This window comes from Tympanuchus pallidicinctus, unplaced genomic scaffold (genome assembly GCF_026119805.1).
Source record: "Tympanuchus pallidicinctus isolate F22 unplaced genomic scaffold, pur_lepc_1.0 scaffold14, whole genome shotgun sequence".
NCBI classification, from domain to species: domain Eukaryota; kingdom Metazoa; phylum Chordata; class Aves; order Galliformes; family Phasianidae; genus Tympanuchus; species Tympanuchus pallidicinctus.
This window is the reverse complement of record NW_026294659.1, coordinates 12824124-12845597: the sequence shown is the minus strand read 5'-3', so window position 1 is coordinate 12845597 and position 21474 is coordinate 12824124. Positions and strand designations below refer to the sequence as shown.

Below are 21474 nucleotides of genomic sequence, written 5' to 3'. Positions count from 1 at the left end.
GAGCTGAGGGGGCACAGGGAGCTGGGAGGGGACAGAACCAGGACAGCTGACTCTGGCCTACGTGGATGTCTCATAACACGTGGCGTCACGTTGAACAACAGAACTGGGGGAGCTGGTGGAGCATCAGTTGGCTGGTTGTGAGCAATTGCTTTGCACATCATTTGTTCTGTTCATCCTTTTTGTTCCTATTTTATTTGTTCTGTTTCTAAGCTTTCTCAACCCAAAGTTTCCCACACTTTCTAATGTTTTCCCCCATCCCACTGCGGGTGCCCAATATACGAGCCATGTGGCATTTAGTTGCCTCTGGGTAAAACCACACCTGGCTGACACAGACATTTTTTTTTTTTGCTTCCCGAAATGTAGAAGATGTAGAGTACTCCAATCTGTGGTAACTGTGCAGCTTTGTAGTTGGTATTACTTTTGACAGCCACAGGCCACAATTTTTGTGCTGCCTTTGCAAGGTCTCAGCACTGGAGCTTGTCAGATCTGCTCTGTATTGAAGCTTCTGTGATCTGTCTGGAGATTTTCTACCTCATTAAGCAGTGATAGCAGCTTCTCCATCTGACCAGGAGAATCTTGTCTACCTCTACTTTGTTTTGCTCTTTATCTTTGTGTGGCACTACCATAGTTTTATACTGAAAGCAGTAACAAACAGAAAGATATTTACAACTCCAAAAACAGAGATGCAATGTAAAGAAGTACAGACAGCAGAAGACTGGAGAAGTAGAGAGATGGGCCGTGACATGGAGGAATGCAGATGTGGGATGGTAAGAGATGGGATACAGGCTTTACACCAGAATCCCACAGCTATAATGGAATCTCAGTTCACTAATGCTCAGTTAAAAATAACTAAAATTAAAATTCTCAGACTGGAATACAACAAAACAGGTTGTAGGGAAAACAAACAGAACTAGGAAATAACATCTTACAGTATTTACTACCATTTGCATATATGAATTCAGATGTAATCTGAAGCTATGTACTAGTGAAAACAGAGAAAGGTGTAAATATGTGCTAGCAAACATATAGATGTGACTCTAAGTGAAATGGGGAAGCAATGGGAAAAAGAACCCAATCAATGTGGTTATCGTATTTCCCCCTGTGAAGGACTCCAGGTGCTGCCCGCTCACTGTAGTATCCCAACACCAGCACAAAACCACCAACATGGGAACACAGAGGAGAAATAGATGAGCAAGCATAAGAGCAGGAAAGAACAGAGATGCCAAGAAGTGTTAGAATTTAGTTGTTACTGCTATTGTTGTGACTTTGTCTGTATATAAGCACTCTATTAGTATTTTTATTCTTTGCTTCTCGGTAGTAATTAGAGCTAGACTAATAATGATTCTTGTTACTTCTAACATTTCCAGTATAATATGATAAATATACATTTTTATATCGCCCATATATTAGAAAGTGGGTATAAATAATCCCTCTTTGCCCATAAACAAGATTTTGAATGTAGCAGTGTCCCCGCTTGCAGTGCTGTTTGTCCTTGGTGACCCAGCAGGAGTTGGTACTTTTTTCTCTTCTACTACTGGCCAGGAGCTGCAGGAGGCAACTTCTCAGACCACTATATCATGTCTTTCCCCTTGCCTCTCACAAGATCTTGTCCATTCTCCATATAGTCTATAGGAACAGAACACAAGGATAGAGAAAATGGCCTGAAAGGTATTGGTCTTCCTTCAGTGTTCATAGTATGATTAAGGTTGAAAAAGGCCTTTAAAATCACCTAGGCCAACTCTCAGCCCATCATCACCAAGTTCCTTGGTGCCACATCCACACAGTCCTTGAACGTTTCTATGGTGAGATGGTGACTCCACCACCTTCATGGGCAGACTGTGCCACTGCCTTACTGCTTTTTCTGGAAATAAATGTTCCCTGATATCTAGCCTGAAAAGTAAAGGGGTTGTTGCTCATCAGCAGTATTATTTGTCCTCTGATTCCTCTGCAGGAGAAGGAGAAACTACAGGATGAGGAGGGTAGCAGTGCACTGGAGTGGTTTTGTTACTGGGTTCTGCAAAGCACTGGGAAGAAAATTGGCTAGTGGATGAGGATGTTGAGTGAAACACACATCAGGATATTATTTCCAAGCATGAAAGCATTTTAGTTTCGTTTCTGCTTGTTCACGTCATGTAGGTGGAGTCTGTGCATAGAAAAGCACCCAAAGCAGCTGAATGCAGTTAATTGTTTCTCCTTGCTGCATGACTCTGGCAGGTATGACTTTTCCTTTCCTTTACTTTCTTTTAAGAATAACCATGTGATTTTTAATTGCTATATTTGTTGCTTTTAATAGTTGAAGGTGTCAGCAGCACAATCTGGCCAGCAGTTTGCATGTACAGTGTTATGAGTTTTGCACTGCTATTTTTTTTTTTTTTTCAGATAGTGTTAACAAATGTACAGCTCAGAGGCTGTAGAGATTACACAGATATCTTCTGGTCAGTGTGACAGGTAGAAGTCTGTGTCCCGTTCTGGCTGGACGCAAACTAACACAAGTGATATTTGGGAGACAAAAAGGGGTTGCATGCTCAGCACCGCAGCTTTGTGTTTGGTGGTTGGTTTTGGAGCTACTCCCAGAGCAGTGAAGCCAGGGCCGCCAGAGAAAAGCAAGGCTACTTATTGCCAGGTAGTTTGCAATCCATGCGGCCCCAGCTGGGTCAGGCTGCCCAGAGGTTTCTTGTGGGGTGGCAGGCAGCTGCTGGCAAGGAGACTGCAGATGCCTTCAGATACAGTTCAAGGAAAGCAGCATGGCAGCAGTGTCTCAGCAGCTGTGGTGATGATAGAATGCTTACAGGGAAGAAGTTTTTCCCAATACCCACCCCAAGTAGTTGAATTGTCTTCTGTTGCTGGTCCAAATAAAGCACTTTTCTCACAGTCTATTTTTTGTTGTTGTTTTGGTTAAAGGAGAGAGGAGTATTAATAATAATAAATTGGACTGAGTAGGAAGTGAGGAATTACTCTTTTTATAAACTTGTTTTGCACATTTAAAGTATCATTTATGTTTTATGTGCTCTCTCCATATTGACATCAGCTAAAAGTGCAAAATACTTACTTTTAATTCAGCCGAAGAACAGGCTCACTAGTAAATGTATCCACTAGGACTAGCAGATATTTTGGTCCCCTAGTCCTAGGTAATTCAGTAAAATCAATGTGCCAATATCCTCCAGGTGCCTGTCTCTCTGCTGTTTTTCTGAATTGAATTTTATTCTCTGTTTTCAGATTGGTTTGTTTGTTTTGCACTGTATTTCACACCTTTCAGTAATTGACCTAACCCCTTTACCCCCTACTGGTTCAGCACTGTAAACAGGTATTCTTTGTCTTATGGTAAGATTTCATCCTGCTTCTATTAGCAACACAGTTGCTGAGACTGCTCTCAGGCACCCAGGCCATCCTTGACCTGCTGTGTCCAGTTCCCTGGAGAAACAGGCTACTGCCTCTGTTATGAATGGGGTCACCAACCAGCAGACCAGGCTGCCCAGAGCCACATTGAGCCTGGCTTTGAATGCTTCCAGAGATGGGGCATCCACGGCCTCTCTGGGCAACCTGTTCCTGTGTATCACCACGCTCTGTGTGGAAAAACTTCCTCCTAATATTTAACCTAAACCTCCCCTGTCTTAGTTTAAAACCATTCCCCCTTGTTCTTCAGTAAGCAAGCTAGCAAGGTAAAATGCTCTTAAATTGCTTTTGATTGCTCTTAGATTGTTTCTAAAGAGAACAAGTGTAAAGACTTATCCATAAAATTTCTATATTCAGTTGTGATTTAAGGGTCTGCCTTAGTTTCAGTACATATGGAATTGTTTTCTTCAGTGTCTGTTATGATGCTATGTTTTAGTTCTAGGAGAAAAACATTTCTACTTGAGTGGAAATTTTTCCGACATCTTTGCTGCTTGGGGAGGAGGTGGAAGAGAACAGGTGGGGGAAAAGTGATTTTAGTTTGCTTTTGTTACGCTATATTACAGGAATTGCATTAATCTCCCTGCGCTTAGTTTGCTTTGTCCTTGACAGTAAGTGGTGAGTCATCTCCTTGTCCTTATCTCAATCTTGGAGCCTTTTTTCATCATGTTTTCTCCCCTAGTTCTGTTGAGGAGGGGAATGAGAGAGTGGCGTGGTGGAGCTAAGCTAGCCATTGTTGTGAAACCACTGCGTCCACCCTGTCCAAAAAATTTCTTGTTTAGTCTCCATAAGAGAGACTAAGAATACTTTGGGAATATCCTGTGTCAAATTCTTTTTTGGGGAACACAAAAAAGGTTTAAGTGACGTCGTGGGAAGTGTTTCAAGTCTTTCCTCTGGAGATCAATCTTAGTAATTTGAGAAGAATTTGGGTTCTTAATCTCTGTTAAGGGCTTGAACCAGGAGGTAGAAACATTGTTCTGATTTTTCTCTGCTATGGTTAATGTTGATTTCAGAGTCTGCCAAGAGTGGTTGGTATTGATAGTAATCACTGCTCGGTGCAGTACATACGGACAAGCCATAGAGAAGCCAGAAGAACAGCAGAACATGAACGGTGCAGGGTTCAACTTTGGATATACCAATCAGATCCCAAACTCCAACACACCTTTCAGATGTGCCAGTCAGATCCCAAACTCCAACACACCTTTCGGATGTGCCAGTCAGATCCCAAACTCCAACAAACCATTTGGATGTGCCAATCAGATCCCAAAGCAGGATAGTAACAAACCACCTTCCTTACGTTTCGTTTTTGGGTCACCTCCACCACCGCCACCAGACTGTAGCAATCAGATGGCTTCCTCTGTACCAGAACTGACTGACAGAAAGCCTGGGCATGAGCAGGAAGTGTCCCAGAAGCAGAATGACAGTGAAGAGGACAAGGATGAGGTAAGGCAGGTGGCAGAGAAAAGCACAGATACTCTCCAAACTCACCCGTGTTTTACGTTGCGACTCAAAATGAATTCCTCTGTCTCTTTGGGGACTTGTTAGGTCGAAGGAGAGGAGAATTTTTAGGATCAGTGTCAAGAAGTCATTTGCATAGCTAGGAAGATGTGTGCCTACTGTTAATCTGCTGGCATAAAAACTGCTCATGTGATAAACAGCATGGCAGCAGCCTAGCAGCCAGTGTAACCTGTAATAAATATCTAATTCATTAGGAACAATTAGAAAACACCAGTAAATGGGAATCCTAAAATCTGGGATATTTTTTAACTTAATGTTTTTACTTTACTTACTTTACTTACTGTTACCTTCAACGGAAACATAAAGAAACTTTACTAATAATCTGTGTTGTATATTTAACATACAGAGATTATAATAGAATCATTAAGGTTGGAAAAGACCTCTGAGATCATCCAGCCCAACCATCCACCTACCCCAACATTGCCCACAAAACCATGTGCCTAAGTAATACATCTATACCCTTTCCTTAAATACTTCCAGAGACAGTGACTCCACCACCTCCCTGGGCAGTCTTTGCCAATGCCTCACCATGGTTTTTGAGAAGAAATATTTCCTAACATCCAATTTGGCCCTCCTCTGGTGAGGCCATTCCCTCTCATTCTATCACTATTACCTAGGAGTAGAGGCTGGGCTCCACCTTACCACCTTACCCCACCCTCCTTTCAGGTGGCTGTAGTGAGAAATAAGGTCTCCCCTGAGCTTCCTCTTCTCCAGGCTTAACAATCCCAGTTCCCTCTGCTGCTCCCCACAAGGTCCGTGCTCCAGACTTCTCACAAGCTTTAAGTCTGTGTTAATGGGGTTTCTTGAGAATGGCTGGGATTTACTAGGCAGTAAACACTGTGATAAAGGTAGTATGAAAGAGTGATCAATTATCAAAGTATCAAGGTGTTTTGAAACACCTGCTGGCAGAGATGTGTACCATCTTTCTTATCTTGAAAGAAAAAATTGTTGTTTTTTTTTTATTATATCTGACAGAAATATTTTCATAGGTGACTCTTAGACAGAACTGATGGTGGTGGCCAGCTAGGATCTGGCAAAGAAAGATGTGAACTACAGATTTTAACCATGTATGGAGGCTGGTGGCCCTGCATGTGGCAGGGGGGTTGGAGATTCATGATCCTTGAGGTCCCTTCCAACCGAGGCCATTCTGTGATTAAGGGCACTACAGCAGAATGATTTGGCGATTGATTACCAACTAGATCTTCAAGCTTCAAAAAACATCTAATGAACTTTCTGTACTAAATTATCTCATCGCTGTGGCCAGTCTCTATTTACATGTGTGTCCTTCCATGCATCTGTATGAGTGAAAGGAAATGACAGTTATTAAAAATACATATATTCAAAGCACATTTAGTGTTGAGGTCTCTTTTTACTTTTCACCTTTCAGGACAGCTTAGAAAATTGACTATTTTTACCAAGGTTGTTTCAGTCACTGAGCCAATCTCAATAGAGTTAATCATAAGTATATCCATCTGTTTATAGCATGAAGGTGCAAGGATGGACAGTGACATGAAGTACAGGCTGGTGCTTGTACATGAGGTTTACTAGAGAATGAAGAGCTGGAAAAGCTGCCTAGAAAGTGTTTTGTAATTGTTTTGGATGGATGGGTTGTTTTGATATTTATTTTTTTGTTTCTGGAAGCAGCTTATTTTAAAATTACCTTCAAATTAATTGTAAGTGTGACTCCAACAGGCAGCAGAACACACCTTGCACAACCAATATGACAAAAAGATCCGACCTTGTATTGACCTTGTCGACAGCCTGAGAATGCTTGGTATAGGAAACGACCTGACATTGCCTGCGATCGCAGTGATTGGAGACCAGAACTCTGGGAAAAGCTCTGTCCTTGAAGCTTTATCTGGCGTTGCTCTTCTTACGGACAGTGGTATGAATTCACCTTCTCCTATTTTCATCTGAATTTGACACTGGTGAAGTAGAAGGGATTTATTTTTTTTTCCCCCTGGTGCTTAGGAGTAGATAGCATTATGACTGAAGCTATACATAAATCATGGGACTCCAGAAGCCTTCCTATCTCTGGTTTCCAGTAGAAGAAATGGATATGCAGGTGGGATGCTTCAGTGTCAGTCCAACAAGTTGCACAGTCTGGGTGGACAAGGGAGGAGAAATAAGAAGTATATAATGTGACATACTTGCTCCAAGTTGTTGGCAGGCAGAAAGGCAGCAGCATCAGCTAACTCTTTGTATTCCCCAGCAAAATGTATTGATTCCATATGCAAGATTAGTTTTGAAATTTGTTTCTGCATTGCTCTTTTTAGATCAAAATTTTCTTACAGAAATGTTTGTTTTTGGCAGAAAATGTACAAAGATATTTGCTTACAGACACATGCCTTGAATATTAGATTGTTCAAAGACTGTATTTACTGCTCAGGACAATTCATTTTCTACGTGTGTTCATGTGTATGTACATGTATATCCACACACCCAAGTTCTGTGAGTTCTGTATTGGTTGGCAGTACCTGAGCACCTTTAGGCTTTCAGTCTGCACCTCAAGTCCAGGAATAGGGTTGCCTTCGTAAGATGTAGATGCAGTGACTTGCACTAAAGCAGGTCACTCAGAGAAGAACAAATCTCCATTCTTGGAGGCCTGCAAGGTAAAATTGTCTGGCCAAGCCATGGTTGACCTCACATAGTCCTGCTGACACAGAGAAGGAAGTCAGATGAGAGCCCTTTGACTCTTCAAACTTTTATGTGCCTTTCCATGTAGTATTAGGCAACCCTGCACACATCACCCAGTCCATTCACACAGTCTATTGTACATAACAACTGTGTCACCTATGTCTTTGGTGCTACTGCAGATGTCATTACTCGCTGTCCTCTGGAACTCAAAATGAAAAAAATAACACCACCATCAGAATGGAAAGGGGTAATTTATTACAGCAACATGGAAATACAACTCCAGAATGCCTCAGAGGTGAAGGAAGCAATAAGAAAAGGTAAGTTGTGTATTGCCCTTGCTCAATCTTGTTTGAATTCTTTCTCTCCTTCTCTTAGGCTGAGAAACAGTCCTCAAACTAACACATGGGATTACAGCCACCAAGAACTGAATGTAGAGCTTAAGAAGATGAGTCATTGCAAGAGAGTTGTGCTAATTATTGCTTCAGTGAAGAAGATGGTCCACAATATCTGACAAAAGCTCAGGCTGTGTGCTCAGCTGGATGCTATTTGTCTTGTTTGGGAAGTTTGTCAAGCTGTAAGCATGCAAAGCCCTCAGTGGTTCATGATGTCAGCTCAAATGCTCAGAAAATGCATGTGGTGTCTGTGGCAGGAAAGCCTATAATTTTTGAGAAAATTGAAAGATGGCAGAGGAGGGCATACAGAGCTTCTGTTAGTTGTGACCATGGCCTCATGCACTGCCATGCCACAGCTTTACTTTTATGGTATTTCATGCAGTACGAGAAAATATTTTGTCACCCAAAGTGTAGTAAGCACTTGCCCTAAATGTGAAAGTGGTTTTGTTCTTATTTCCTTGGTTAGGACAGCTCTACAACATTGCTATTCATCATATTCATCATGAGTACTCTGTTCAGTTTTGGGACCCTCACTAAAAGAAAGACACTGAGACCATGGAACGTGTCTAGAAAAAGACAACAAAACAGTGAAGGGCCTGGAGCACAAGTCTGATGGGGAGCAGCTGAGAGAACTGGGATTGTTCAGTCTGGAGGAGGCTCAGGGGAGACCTTATCACTCTCTGCAACCACCTAAAAGGAGGCTGTAGTGAGGTAGGGGTTGGCCACTTCTCCCAGGTAACAGTGATAGGATGAGAGGGAATAGTCTCAAGTTGCACTGGGGAGGTACAGGTTGGATATTAGGAAATAGTTCTTCTCAGAAAGAGTGGTGTGAGGCATTGGAGTTACCATTCCTGGAGGTGTTTAAGGGTATAGATGTAATACTTAGGCACATGGTTTAGTGGGCAATACTGGTGTAGGTGAATGGTTGGACTAAATGATCTTACAGGTCTTCTTCAACTTTAATGATTCTATTATAATGTTCCTTTGTTAGTTTTTCAATATAGTTTTCAACATACCCTTCACAAACTGCAAAGAAACTGGTATGATTTGAGTAGGCCAATTACACAGCTGATAGAATCTCTCATGAGTATTATAATGGAGTTTTCTCGCTCCACATGGTGTTGTTGGTTCCATCATGATTGCCGATACACAACCTGGGGAAAAATGGTTTATCTGTCAACCTCACTATCAATGCAAGGAGAATATAGAGTAACACCTATTGGTCTTTAAAGGCAGCTAAAAATTAAAGTCTACAGAGTACCTTGATGCTGAGGAATAATTTCTGCAGCTGACCAATACTTTATCCCCTTGCTCTTGTGATGTTTTATTTATGTGTATTTTGTGTATGTGTATGACAATCCATTAGTATATGCTCTGTAAAATACTGCAGTTTCCACTCCACAAAAATTATTGTGTGAAATCCCTTTGGTTTTTTGCAGAAATGGATTTACATTAATGTCTAGATCTGAAAAAAAGCCACGCCTAAAAGAAATTTAGGTGATAGTAGATATTTTTTGGAGTCATCATATTCCCACTTCACCTACACTTCAACGCAGACTTCGAAGCCTGTATTCATTGCTTTCCTCTTTCCACCTTGCAGCCCAAGATACAGTGGCTGGCACTGATGGTAACATTAGTGGAGAACTAATTTCCCTTGAAATCTGGTCCCCGGATGTCCCAGACCTGACACTAATTGATCTTCCTGGAATTGCCGGAGTGGCCATGGGGAACCAGCCACAAAACAATGGTCAACAGGTAACAGTCAGTTTTATCTGCCAACTTATGCAAAGGTTCTCTTCTGTAGCCTATCTTACATGCAAATCTTTGCTGTAGGAGTCTGGAATTATTATGCTGGGCTTCTGAGCCATTATAAGAGCTACACTAGCAAACAGACAGATCTGTTTTTTGGCAAGGCAGTGCTGATAGGAACAGTGAGGACTAAGACCTCCTGTCTTTCTTTGTGCAGGAGGGAGCTGCCCATGCTGGCATAGGTGAGCCATCCCAGGCACCTGCCAGAGCAGCAGGGAAGAACACAGCTGCACTGACCCTGTTTTGCAGATAGATGGTCTCCAACACAGCAATGTCTCCATGCCCATAGGCTTGAACACAGGCTGGAGTGTAGATAAATCCCAAATAGTTTGCGTTTTCTCAGTATTGTGGAGATGCTTGGCAAAAGTGAAATGTCTGAGTTCTTGTAAGCTCTCCTAGAGCAAGAAGGCAGATCAGCACTAGCTCAATGCTCTGTCATCCTTTGCTGACAGTGTACATGTGAAGGGAACCAATTGTCATTTTTTTTTCTCATCCCTTACAGTATTTCAGCAGGCCCATTCTGAAGTGAACAGTATCTGCATTAAAGGATATCTGTATGCTTCCCCTGGTGGCTTTTAGAAGAAATGCTGAGCAATGCAAATAAAACTCCAAGAGATAGGGCCAGCTGTGAGGGTGATGCACTGGAGTTGGCTATACTGTACTATACTATAGTCTGGCTTTCATTCCAGAGGTGTGTTACTAGGCATCAGAACTCATTTTTCTTTTGACATTAGTTATGAAAATCATATTTCCCTAAACAAAGATGTTATCCACAAGAGTTTAAATTTTACTTAGAAGCAGATGTTAAATTTTATGTAATTTAAATGATTTTTTCATGACAGATATAACAATAGTCCGTACTTGTTCACATTAAATGTTTGGGTTTATCTTTCTGTAGGAAAAGAGACTACACTATTTTCTTAACCCATTTCCATGCCATTCTTTAACATTTAATGGTACTCACAGTATATGTGACGTATCATGTGGTGGCTTGTACTGCTAGGAGTGGTCGCATCCTACATGCAAGCATTTGATTTCATTGAACTCTTTACTACTGTATTACATTTCAGATCAAAATGCTACTTAAAAAATATATTGGCTGCAAAGAGACAATCATTTTGGTAGTGGTACCATGCAATGTGGATATTGCAACAACAGAAGCTCTGAAAATGGCTCAGGAAGTGGACCCCACAGGAGAAAGGACACTTGGTGAGAATTTTTTTAAGCTGAAAGTGTGAATCATTTATTTCCACGAACGTCTGATTTGTGTACTTCATGCTAAATCTTCAAAGTTTTAGTTCAAAGCTACTAAAAGAAGAAATAAGCAGACTAAATAAACCCTTTACAAAGCTGGAAGTGATCTACTAGCTCTTAAAATATCTCAAATTTGAGTCTAGCTGGCATTCACATTGTGAATGAAAATCGAAAATCTCAGAGTTAGTGCTGGGAAAGTCTTGTTGCTCTCTGTTGAAAAGGTTTGCAAGGCAAAAGATGGACTGAGAGTCCAACTGCAGAGTGAGTTTTACAGTGCAAAGCCCAGGAGCTGAAAGCTTTCTAGGAGAGAAAACAAAACAAAGTGCAGTTAATGTAAAACAAAACAAACACCGTAGGGAACATTTCCACTCTTACTGTGAGATGTCCTACTGCACCTCTTCCATCTTCAACTTCGGTGCTTGACTAACTTTCTCTTTGGGTAACTTCACAGGGATCCTTACTAAACCAGATCTGGTGGACAAAGGAACCGAAGAGGCTGTCCTTAAGATAATGCGAAATGAAGTCATCCCACTCAGAAAAGGTTATATGATTGTGAAGTGTCATGGGCAACAGGACATCAATGACAATCTGTCCTTGGCCTCTGCAATCCAGCAAGAGAGACAGTTCTTCGAGACTCACAAACATTTCAGGTACTTCTCACAGAAAGGACCTAACCCAAAATATACTGAAATCACTTCAAATCATGTAGCAAAAGGATGAAGGGAAATGGCTTTAAACTGGAAGAGGTTGTGGATGCCCACTCCCTGGAGACATTCAAGGCCAGGCTGAATGGGGCTTTGAGCAACCTGGTCTAGAGCAAAGTGTCCCTGCCTATAGCAGGGAAGTTGGAACTAAATGTTCTTAAAGATTCCTTCCAACCCAAACCATTCCATGATTCTCTAAGAGCAACAAACCTTGCTGATAAAGGGGCTAGAAAGCAAGTGTTATAATGAAAGGCTGAGGGAACTGATGTTATTTAATCTGGAGAAGGCTGAGGGGAAAATCTCATCACTCTCTACAACTACCTTGGAAGAAGTTTGCAACAAGGAGAAGGGGACTGGTCTCTTCTCTCTGGTGACAAGTGATAGGATGCTAGGAAAAGGCCCCATGTTGTACAAAGGAGGTTTAGATTAAATATTAGAAAGATATTTTGGTCAAGCATTGGAGTGAACTGCCCAGGGAAGTGGAGGAGTCCCCATCACTGGAGGAATTTAAGACATATGTGGATGCTGCACTGAGGGATATAGCAATGGGGCGGGGGTTGATAGGTAGGCTTACATTTGGACTTGATGATCTTGAGGGTCTTTTCCAACCCAGATGATTCTGTGATTCTAAAAGCATTAGCCTCAGAAGACCAGAATAGTCCTAATGAAGACAAGGTAAGCATATGAACCCTTCCAGTTAAGTGCTGAAGTATTGCTATTCACTGGAAAACACCATAAAACTCAGCATAAGAAAGCACACAGTCTATGCTGAAGACACAGGTTTTCCCATAAGGTGTCTTAGCAGCAAATCAATCACTGAGAATAATAGGTGAGAAGTGTTTTGAATTGGCATACTTCCCACAAGCAGAAATAACATAGAAGGTTTTTTGATGTTTTTGTTTGTTTGCTTATTTTCAGCATTCTTCTGGATGAAAATAAGGCTACTATCCCTCATTTGGCAAATAAGCTTACCAATGAACTTGTGGGACATATTGCTGTAAGTAATGGAGATGCCATGCTAAGAAATATGCATCAGTTACTATCTTAAAAAAAAAAAAAAAAAATCCAACCCTTCTCCCTTTCAGCATCTTTTTTTTTTTTTTTTTTTTTAATTTTTATGCATACATATATGCTTATAATGTATGCATATATGCATACATTTTTATGCTTATCCTTTAACCTTAAACAATCCAAGGACAAATAGAGATGAGATTTGAAGAGAACAAAAACAGCAATCTGTTCTCAGATTTGCCTTTAGCTGAAGAATTGACGATAGGCAAAGTATTTCATCTGCTTGTAACTCATAACACCTGCCTTTTCACGAGCAGCTTCTGGTGCTTCTTTTTGTTTGTGAATATTGTTGATAGGCTGAGTAACAATTACTGCCATTAGCTTTCTAAAACATGATCGTTTCTACCAACTGAAAATGTCTTCAAAAATCCCAAGGAAGAGCTAATTATCTTATTAGACTAATATAAGCATATTATTTTTATTATTTTATACAAATATATCTATAAATAGCACGTTATTCCATGAAGAGAAAATGCTAAAGCACAGGGACCTGAAGGAGGAAAAAAATCTGTATTAATGTGAACTTATATAAAAAATAAAGCAACCAAAGAGTTGAGTTCAATCACATATTTGTTAGGAATGGAGGGATCGGTATACTCCTTACATCATGAGCTGTCATGAGACACCTTTTGGCCCACTGTAGGTGAAGTCTTGCCCTAGACTGCAGCTCCTCTGCTTTCTGACAGTGATGTCAATCCCAGCATCTCAGGGAGCCCCCAGCCTTCTCTCTATGATGGTCATATTTCCCCTGTGGTGTTATTCCAGTTGTTCCTGGAGAGATTTTTGGTTTCATTCCAAAATCAGACGTGTTCAGGCTAACTAAGAGTCCTTCTTTCCTGTCTGCCCTCCAGAAAACTTTGCCTGCAATGGAGATCCAAATACATGATGTGCTGCAACAAGCAAAGAAGGAACTACAAAAGTACTCACAAAGCATACACAAAACTGACCGTGAGAAGATGGTTTTCCTTGCAGGAGTAAGTATTAATACTGCTTCAGTTACAGAGCAGAGCAGACCCTTCTAAAGAAAGCAAGGTAACAGAATGGACCAAGGAGATTCTGGAATCTGTCACTGAGGGGTCTCAGTGAGTAGACCCCTGAGTATGTGAGTATCCTGAGTAGAATCACAGGATATCCCAAGTTGGAAGAGGCCCACAAGCTCCAGGTTCCACACAGCACAACCTGAAATTCAGACCCTCTGTCTGAGAGCATTGTCCAAATGCTTCCTGAACTCCAGCACTTGGAGCTGTGCCCACTGCCCTGGGCAGCCTGTTCCTCTGGTGCAGAACCAAGCAACCAAGAGCTAAGAGCATGAAAGATACAAGGAAATGATGCCTTCAGTCATGTCTGTGATATCAAATGTCTGTGGATTTAATGAACACCTACAAGTTAGTCTGAAGAAATAAAGCTTCAGTACTTTGTTTTTTGTGTTCCTTTTTGATTCATTACAGTTGATCAAAGTGTTTAATGAAGATATCTCTCAGGCAATGTACGGAAAGGAATCCTGGTTTGGAAATGAAATCAGATTGTTTCCAAAAATCCGCAGAGAGTTTCATACATGGGGAGTAAAGGTCCTGGAGAGCTCTGCCAAAGGTAAGCATAGAAAATCTGAGAGATTCCATTCCCTATCTTTTACATTAAGAGACAACATCATCAATATGTTGTTGTTTAAAAATAATAATAATAATCTAGGAGGAGATGAAATCTGCAGTAATGTTTTAGTTACACATTGGCCCTTAGGGACAGAGAGACCCAGCTTGTGCAAATCACTGTCCTTACAGAGAGATCATTTGACTTCTCCCCAAAAAAGCAATAAAATAAAGACTGGCTTTGGCAGAGAATTAACTGCTGATGCTCTGAACTATTCCTCTAAATAACAGCAGCAACCATAATAAAAATAATACTTACATTATAAATTAATTGTTGTTGTCATTAATGTTTTGGCATTTTCATCTTCTGTTCAGCTCTTGTTTAAGATGGGGGAGAAACAATTCCAAGTCTACAATAACTATAACCCTGTAAGGAGTAGCCCTTTTTGTTTTTGGAGATAACATAGCAACGTTTGCTAGTCAAGCAGTAACTCTTTAATCAAGTTTAGTCTTTGATGCACATTTATTTTGTCAACATCTCTAGTGGCTATAAAACAATAGGTATAAACAGGCTGTAGACAAATGGTCAGCCAGAGGCAAATACTATAGGGAGACAGAACAGACACTGCTGTGTCATTGTTTCTCATGTCCTGTCCATGGTGTACCAACATGACTTTATAGAGGGGGGGGAAAAAAAAAGAGTAAGCTAATTAAGGCACTGAGCAATGAGTGCCAACTTCCTTCTGCAGTAAATGTGTTGCTTTAAAGATGAGTTCTACTGAAGAGCATTTTCTAAGAGACTTCTTTCTTAATCAAAAAATTTATGAAGTAACCTAGTAGTAAAGCAGTGTTATTTTAATATTACAGTTGAAGAAATCATATGCAGTAAAGCGTCCAAATATGAACACCTGTACCGTGGATGGGAGTTCCCGGGCTTTATCAGCTACTGGATATTTGAGGACATCATAAAAGAGCAAATTTCAAAGCTGGAGGAGCCAGCTGTTGTGATGCTGAACAAAGTGATCTGTACGTCTCACAGGCCACACAAGGCCATCACATGGGTGACACTGGTGTACCTGGTAATTTTGTGTCCAGAACAAGCCACTTATCATTAATGGAGTAAGAGCTCCAGTTGGGATGCCTTAATGTGGAAGTGAATCCCACTCAAACTGTGAGATTATTCCTTCTCTAGAGCTGAGACCTCAAATCTCTGCATATGACCTTAACAATTTTTTAGTACGCTTCCCCGTGGCTGGGAATGGGGAATTAGAAAGTAACTATAATACATAATACTGTAAAGAAATAGTATCCTGGAATGCTATTTGGTGCCAGCTGAGCTGGCTGATATTGCCAGGCTCAGTTAATGGGATTCATAAACCAGAACTGGGAATCCAACTTCTTTGCCAGTTCTTTGCATAAGGGTATATATATTGCACAGTGACTAATGGGGGTGGGGGAAGGGATAACTCATCCCATAAGTATCACATAAGGAAATAGTACGTCACAATCATTTCTCTGCCATGTTTGCTTTAGAAAAGAGCTACAGCATCTGTGCCAATCAGGGCCCTGTATTACAGGCACCAGCCCCTCTCCTTGGAGTGGCCACTCGGCCACATAGGCACATCTGCCTCTCATCCAAGCGATGACCCACCTGGTCAAACTGAAAGCACATAGATTGCTTTATCTAAGAAGTCTCAGGGATATTAAATATCTGACATGGTGAGTGGTCTTTAGTGACTCATGCACACAGGCCTAGAGATCTAAATTCCTTTTTGTTTGTATGGTCATAAAGGTGCCTTACATCAGGATGGATACCCAGCTATTTTAGCATGAACACAGAGAGACAGTGGTTTTTCCAGGCCTCATATTGACAACAACTTAAAAACCTCATTTTCTTACCTGACTTTGTTTTGTCTGTCTGTTCTTCCCTTAGGGATGGTTGAAGAGAAATTTTTGCAGCTGGCTAACAAGCATTTTGCTAATTTTCAGAACTTAAACAAAGCTGCTAAGGTGAGGGACTAGCCAAAACCTGAGATAATTCAAGAGCAAAACAGAATGACGTTTGTAAATATAGCCACGCTGATGGCACCTATTCCATCTCATTACATGCAACAATGTGATTTCCTGACAGTCTATGATTTTTTTATAAAGACATTTCAAACAACTGCATGTTTGTAATGGCACTAATGAAAGCACACTCTACCTTTTGGTGCAATGTTGACAAGATCTAAAGCATACATTCTCCATTCATTTTGGTCATATTCTTGACGCACACAACACAGTGCAAAGAAAAGCTGGTATGGCTGCCATGAAGAGCTTAGTAACTTCAGTTTTAAGTCCTGAAATGTTTTGTTAGCATGTGGGCAGCCTCAGAGCACAGTGCTTTTGCTTTCTGAAAGGCAAGCCAGTGTTAGCCTGGGCAGGCATCACACTGTTGATCAAAGGCAGTAGCAGCTAATGAGCAGGCCATTTAACCATGACAGAGTTAGAAGATCCCTTTTTGCAGTTTGGAGGTGTCTAGGTTTTGGGTGGATGCCCTTGAATACCTTTTCTGGGAAAGATCTTTGAAGAAGAGGTGAGAGGCCTGCCGTGAAGAACAACCCACACACAGGGCACTGCTTGATGGGAAACTCGTAGGCAAATGCAACAACTGTCTGCTGTGTAACTTGCACAGCCAAACCCTATTGAAGTCCCAGAACAAATAAACAGGAACCAAACAAGCTATTTCTGCCAAGCAGAGAGGTGCGGTGTCTTCAGGCATAACACAATGAGAGGAAGTGTAGCAGAAACACTAACAGCCTGAAGGAGTGACCTGGTGGGAAGGCAGGGCCAACCTGGGGAGCTCAGGTGCAATGCACCTGAGTGACCAGAAGGGATGGAGCTAGGATCCACCCCTTCCCAGACCTCATTTAGGGGCTGGCAGTGGAGATCAGTTTATCTTGGTGGAGATCCTTGCTTACTGGAAGACTTCCAAGGTAAGCAGCTTTTCTTCTTTTGTTGCTGCATCCACAGCTGCTGCATTTGGGCTTGTTCTCATTTGGAGAACAATCTCACAAGGATTGTGCCACTGTGCTAATTATTGCTATACTTTCCATCACATTACAGAATTACAGGAAGGAAGAAAAGAGGAGATTCTGCTAGACTCTGAGGGAAAAACAAAAATTTTATTCTGATGTAGGAATGCTAAGTTAGCATTTTAAGAGACCTTGGATGAAAGAGGAGCTTATTGCCTCTGCAGGCAGATGGTAGCACCAAAAAGGTGAAAAAAAACATGTAATTTTTTTAAAAAAATTAAATTTTAATTTTAATCTAGATGCTAGATTGCTATGGGTTAGATAGGGCTGGTTTGATGACAATAGGTAAGAAATCATGCTTTTGAGAATGGTGGGAGGGGAAATGGAGCTCACATCAGTACTGCTGCTACTGCCTCCTTCAAGAAGGAGATTCAGCTGAAATGCATGCAAAAGCAATCAAAAACTGAGCAGGTGCAAAAACTGAGGGCAGGCTGAACTCATCACTGGCTGTTGTTGCTTGTTCCAACCAATCTTGGGATTTTCCTTTGGGATACAAGCACCAGGGTTAAACTTGATTTGACATGATCCCACTTGTTTCTCATGGGGGGACCAAACACCACATTTTTCTGCTCTTTCCTGGGAAAGGAACCAGAAGCTAAAACATCAAAGTATGCACCAAGGGCCAACCTGAGATTAGCAAATGCTGCTACTAGCAAGTTGCAGGTGCAAATACATCCACTTCACCACCCTGAGGGATGTTTCTGAGCATCTCAAAACTTGTTCTTTTCTTTTCCAGGCCAGAATTGGTTCCATTGCAGACAGACAAGCAACGACTGCGAAAAATTTCATCCTGACTCAATTTAAAATGGAGAGAATTGTATACTGCCAGGATAACATTTACGCAGATGATTTAAAAGCTGCCCGGGCAGAAAGCATCAACAAAAATACAAAAATCAAAGACCTTGGTCCTGCAATTGCTTCAAGTCAAGGTCCCAGCTTTGTCCTGGAAATGGTTTCTCACACAAAGGCCTATTTCACTGTAAGTCTGCAGACTGCAAGGCAGTACACCAATGCCCTTTGGCTGGCTTCTCCTATGGGAACAAGAGCTAGGGGGATGAAAGGACTGTTACTTACCTGCCTTGGGGGAGAGGAAAGCAAGGGGAAGAGCCCTTAGCCCTGTGATAAGAAATTAATGACATCTGGATGATGGCAAGCCCTATTGCTCCAGTAAAAGAGCTGTCAGATTCTAAACTCAGAGGGCAGGACGAGTTGTAATCAAATAATTGGTTAAAATGGATTTGGCTCTCAGTAGAGATCAGAGTGGCTATGCCACATCACATACTGCTCAGAAGTTAAAAGGAGATAAATGGGATGCTTTAACAAAAGATCATTTTAGAGCAAGACAGGCAAGAGAATGCACAGTATGAGAATATGCTTTTGATCTTTGTTTCATAAACTCCCTCAGTAAGCACCAAGTTAAATATTAATGCACTAACTTAGGTAGTGGTTCAATTTCAATAGAAAGGTTTCCGAAACATTGCTGCAACTAAATGTTCAGGCTGTTCTTCCAAGTTTTTGCATTGGGAAGCTTTCAGAGAGCAAAAGACAAAAGCAGAATTGCATAAAGTTCTTCCCTTCAGCCTCAGATACTTTCTACTATACCACAGAGTCTTGAAGGATAGTTGTATATTTGTAAATGCCCTAAACACCCTTTTTAACAGTAACCAAATACCAGGGCATCACAGCTCTTGCAGACTTGGAGCCAAATACATGAGATGAAATCAGATTAGAGCTCTTAAGTCCATGGTATTTGAAAATGGCATGCCTGATCCCATGTCAATTAAGAAAGGTCAAGATTCTGTGTAAGGTTTAGCACCAGAATAACAAAATACATAGGCTCAGTAAGCACCCTGCTGATTCTGCTGAATTGCTCCATTTTGACTAGATCTCTGCAAACTAGAAAGAAAAACTAAATATCTAGTCTTTGGTATTTTTCATTGTCCTTGTAGGTGAAAGATTTACATCTACAGCTGCTGAGCTAAAGCAGTATCTGAAGCCAGAAAAGACCAAGACTTTGCTGGAGATGGGTGGCCTAAGTCCTTTAGGACTTCCAAATCATATTATATGCCTCTACCTGATCTAGCTGCTGGCATCTTCAAGTCCTATGCCACCAAAAGAAAGGAAGATAGAACCTCTGTTATTTGTAGCCAGACACTCACGTTGAAGTGCTCTTCTAGTCGCAGAATAATTCTTATCAAGGTTAGCACAGAGAGAGATAAACTGGGAGTGGCCTGCCTTGGGTTTAGTTCACTGAGGGAGAAAAAAATAAAGCTACAGCTGCCAATCCCATAAATCTTAACTTCTGGATTTTTTTTAGGAACAAAAGGAATTAATGGTTTTAAAAGTGTGCAGTCACTTTGTAACAGAGCACCTATGGCCCGTTTTATCTTCTTTTAGGAAAGCAAGTCTTCACTTTTTTTTTTTTTTTTTCCCTCCTCCTTGTAGGGAGCAAGTAAACGCCTGAGCAATCAGATTCCTCTGATCATCCTCTCTACTGTTCTTCGTGACTTTGGAGATTATTTGCAGATCTCAATGTTGCATCTCTTGCAAGAAAAAGAAGAATTAAACCACTTACTCCAGGAAGATCATGAAGCTGCTAACCAGCGGAAGTTACTAACCAGCCAAATTAGTCGCCTCAACAAAGCCTACCAGTACCTAGTAGACTTTAAGTCTCTGTAGATTTCCTCATCTTTCAGAAGTATTTTTCTGCTTTTGCTTTCTAGCATTAATGAGGAGCTTCGCAAAATCCTCCAATGCAGCAACCTTTAATACCAGTTTCTAGATTTTTCTAATGATTTAGTGGTCTAGTTCTGTCTTAATTTCCATAGTCTGATATGCCTACCCTTGTCTAAGCTCCACTGCAGTAGTTGTGATAAAATGTTATCCCACTTTCAACCATTCATTATAAACTTTGTCTTCCATACAGCATTAAAATATATTTTTTAAAAGCTTGAGCTCTGAGGTAGGTGGTTTTGGTTTTATTTTTTAAGGGATGGGGAGCCTTCAGCTGTAGAACCCAAAAACTGTAAAAATCCTATCACATAACTTTTCTAGATCTCTGTGATTTTGCTGTGGTTGTTCTATTGCCTGCCTTGCAAAAAAGATACTCGTGCAACATGTTACCACTGGTAAGTTCCAACTCTGCAGATAAAGATGGTGCTCACAGTGTGTCTGAAACAGTTCCAGCCTAAAGGGAAATAACTACAGCTGATAAGTATACTCACAGGATGATGTTAGGATTCATTTCTCTTTTTTCTCTGACTTATATGGTTATGGTTAGAAAACCAAGATGTTTTTCTATTAGGTGCCTGGACCTCTGCCTGAGATTTTGGGGTTGATGATGGATTTACCAGACCACTGGATTGGGTTGTGTGTAACAGATTAATCCACAAGACACTGAACACTGAAAAGATGCCTCAGCACATAGCATGCTACCTGATATCTCCTCCTTCTCAGGCTGAGGAGAATCTTTCCAAAAGCTGTCTTTCATTTCATGGAAGGCAGTGCAAAGCACAATACTGCACATCGTAATTGTGACTTCTTTCATAAGGAGATTTTAACAGGCAAAACTATACTCTGCGCAGTGAGTGAGGGCTGGCTGCATTCTGCTAAAAAAATGTGCCTATTCCAGTTTGTCATGTAGCAGCTCCCAAGACAAGCAGTTCCCAAGGTTACAAGAGAAGCCTTCTCTTTGTAACATGGCAGCAAGGGAGGGCTGACTTCAGCAGCACAGAGCTCAACCCATTGGAGCATGCAGCATTTATAACCGTGTTAAGCACTACCAACAGTTTTCCACGTCTACTAGCAGCACAGCAGCTCACAAGCCCTATAAAAACCTGATACCATAACACTGAAACACATTTAATTTTTATTTTGAATGTGCTTTAAACTTATAAACTGCTTCATGGTATCCCCTAAGGGGCGCATGACAATCATGTGCTATTGAAAATACCCCTAGAGAAAACAGGCAGGTACACTGCTTTGGGCAGTGTGAGTTACAACAAATTAGGGTGCAGCTCCCTCATCCCACTGCTTTTCA

General features: G+C 41.1%; 1 protein-coding gene across 1 annotated transcript; it reads left to right on the top strand.

Annotated features, from left to right (window-relative positions):
- Positions 1–1956: 1956 nt before the first annotated feature.
- Positions 1957–20389, top strand: LOC128076382 (interferon-induced GTP-binding protein Mx-like). The gene is made up of 14 exons (XM_052673944.1): positions 1957–2214; positions 4404–4833; positions 6601–6793; positions 7725–7862; positions 9538–9692; positions 10817–10955; positions 11452–11650; positions 12623–12701; positions 13627–13749; positions 14224–14365; positions 15229–15387; positions 16295–16371; positions 18172–18414; positions 19881–20389. Exons 2-14 carry the CDS (start codon positions 4495–4497, stop codon positions 20112–20114), a joined length of 2220 nt encoding a protein of 739 aa, XP_052529904.1. The 5' UTR covers positions 1957–2214; positions 4404–4494; the 3' UTR covers positions 20115–20389.
- Positions 20390–21474: the final 1085 nt, after the last annotated feature.

Coding starts and splice junctions, on each gene's coding strand:
- LOC128076382 (XM_052673944.1), top strand. CDS start 4,495: ATGAACGGTGCAGGGTTCAACTTTGGATATACCAATCAGATCCCAAAC. Junction 6,794..7,724: donor TGCTCTTCTTACGGACAGTG/GTATGAATTCAC, acceptor GTGCTACTGCAG/ATGTCATTACTCGCTGTCCT. Junction 9,693..10,816: donor CACAAAACAATGGTCAACAG/GTAACAGTCAGT, acceptor ATTACATTTCAG/ATCAAAATGCTACTTAAAAA.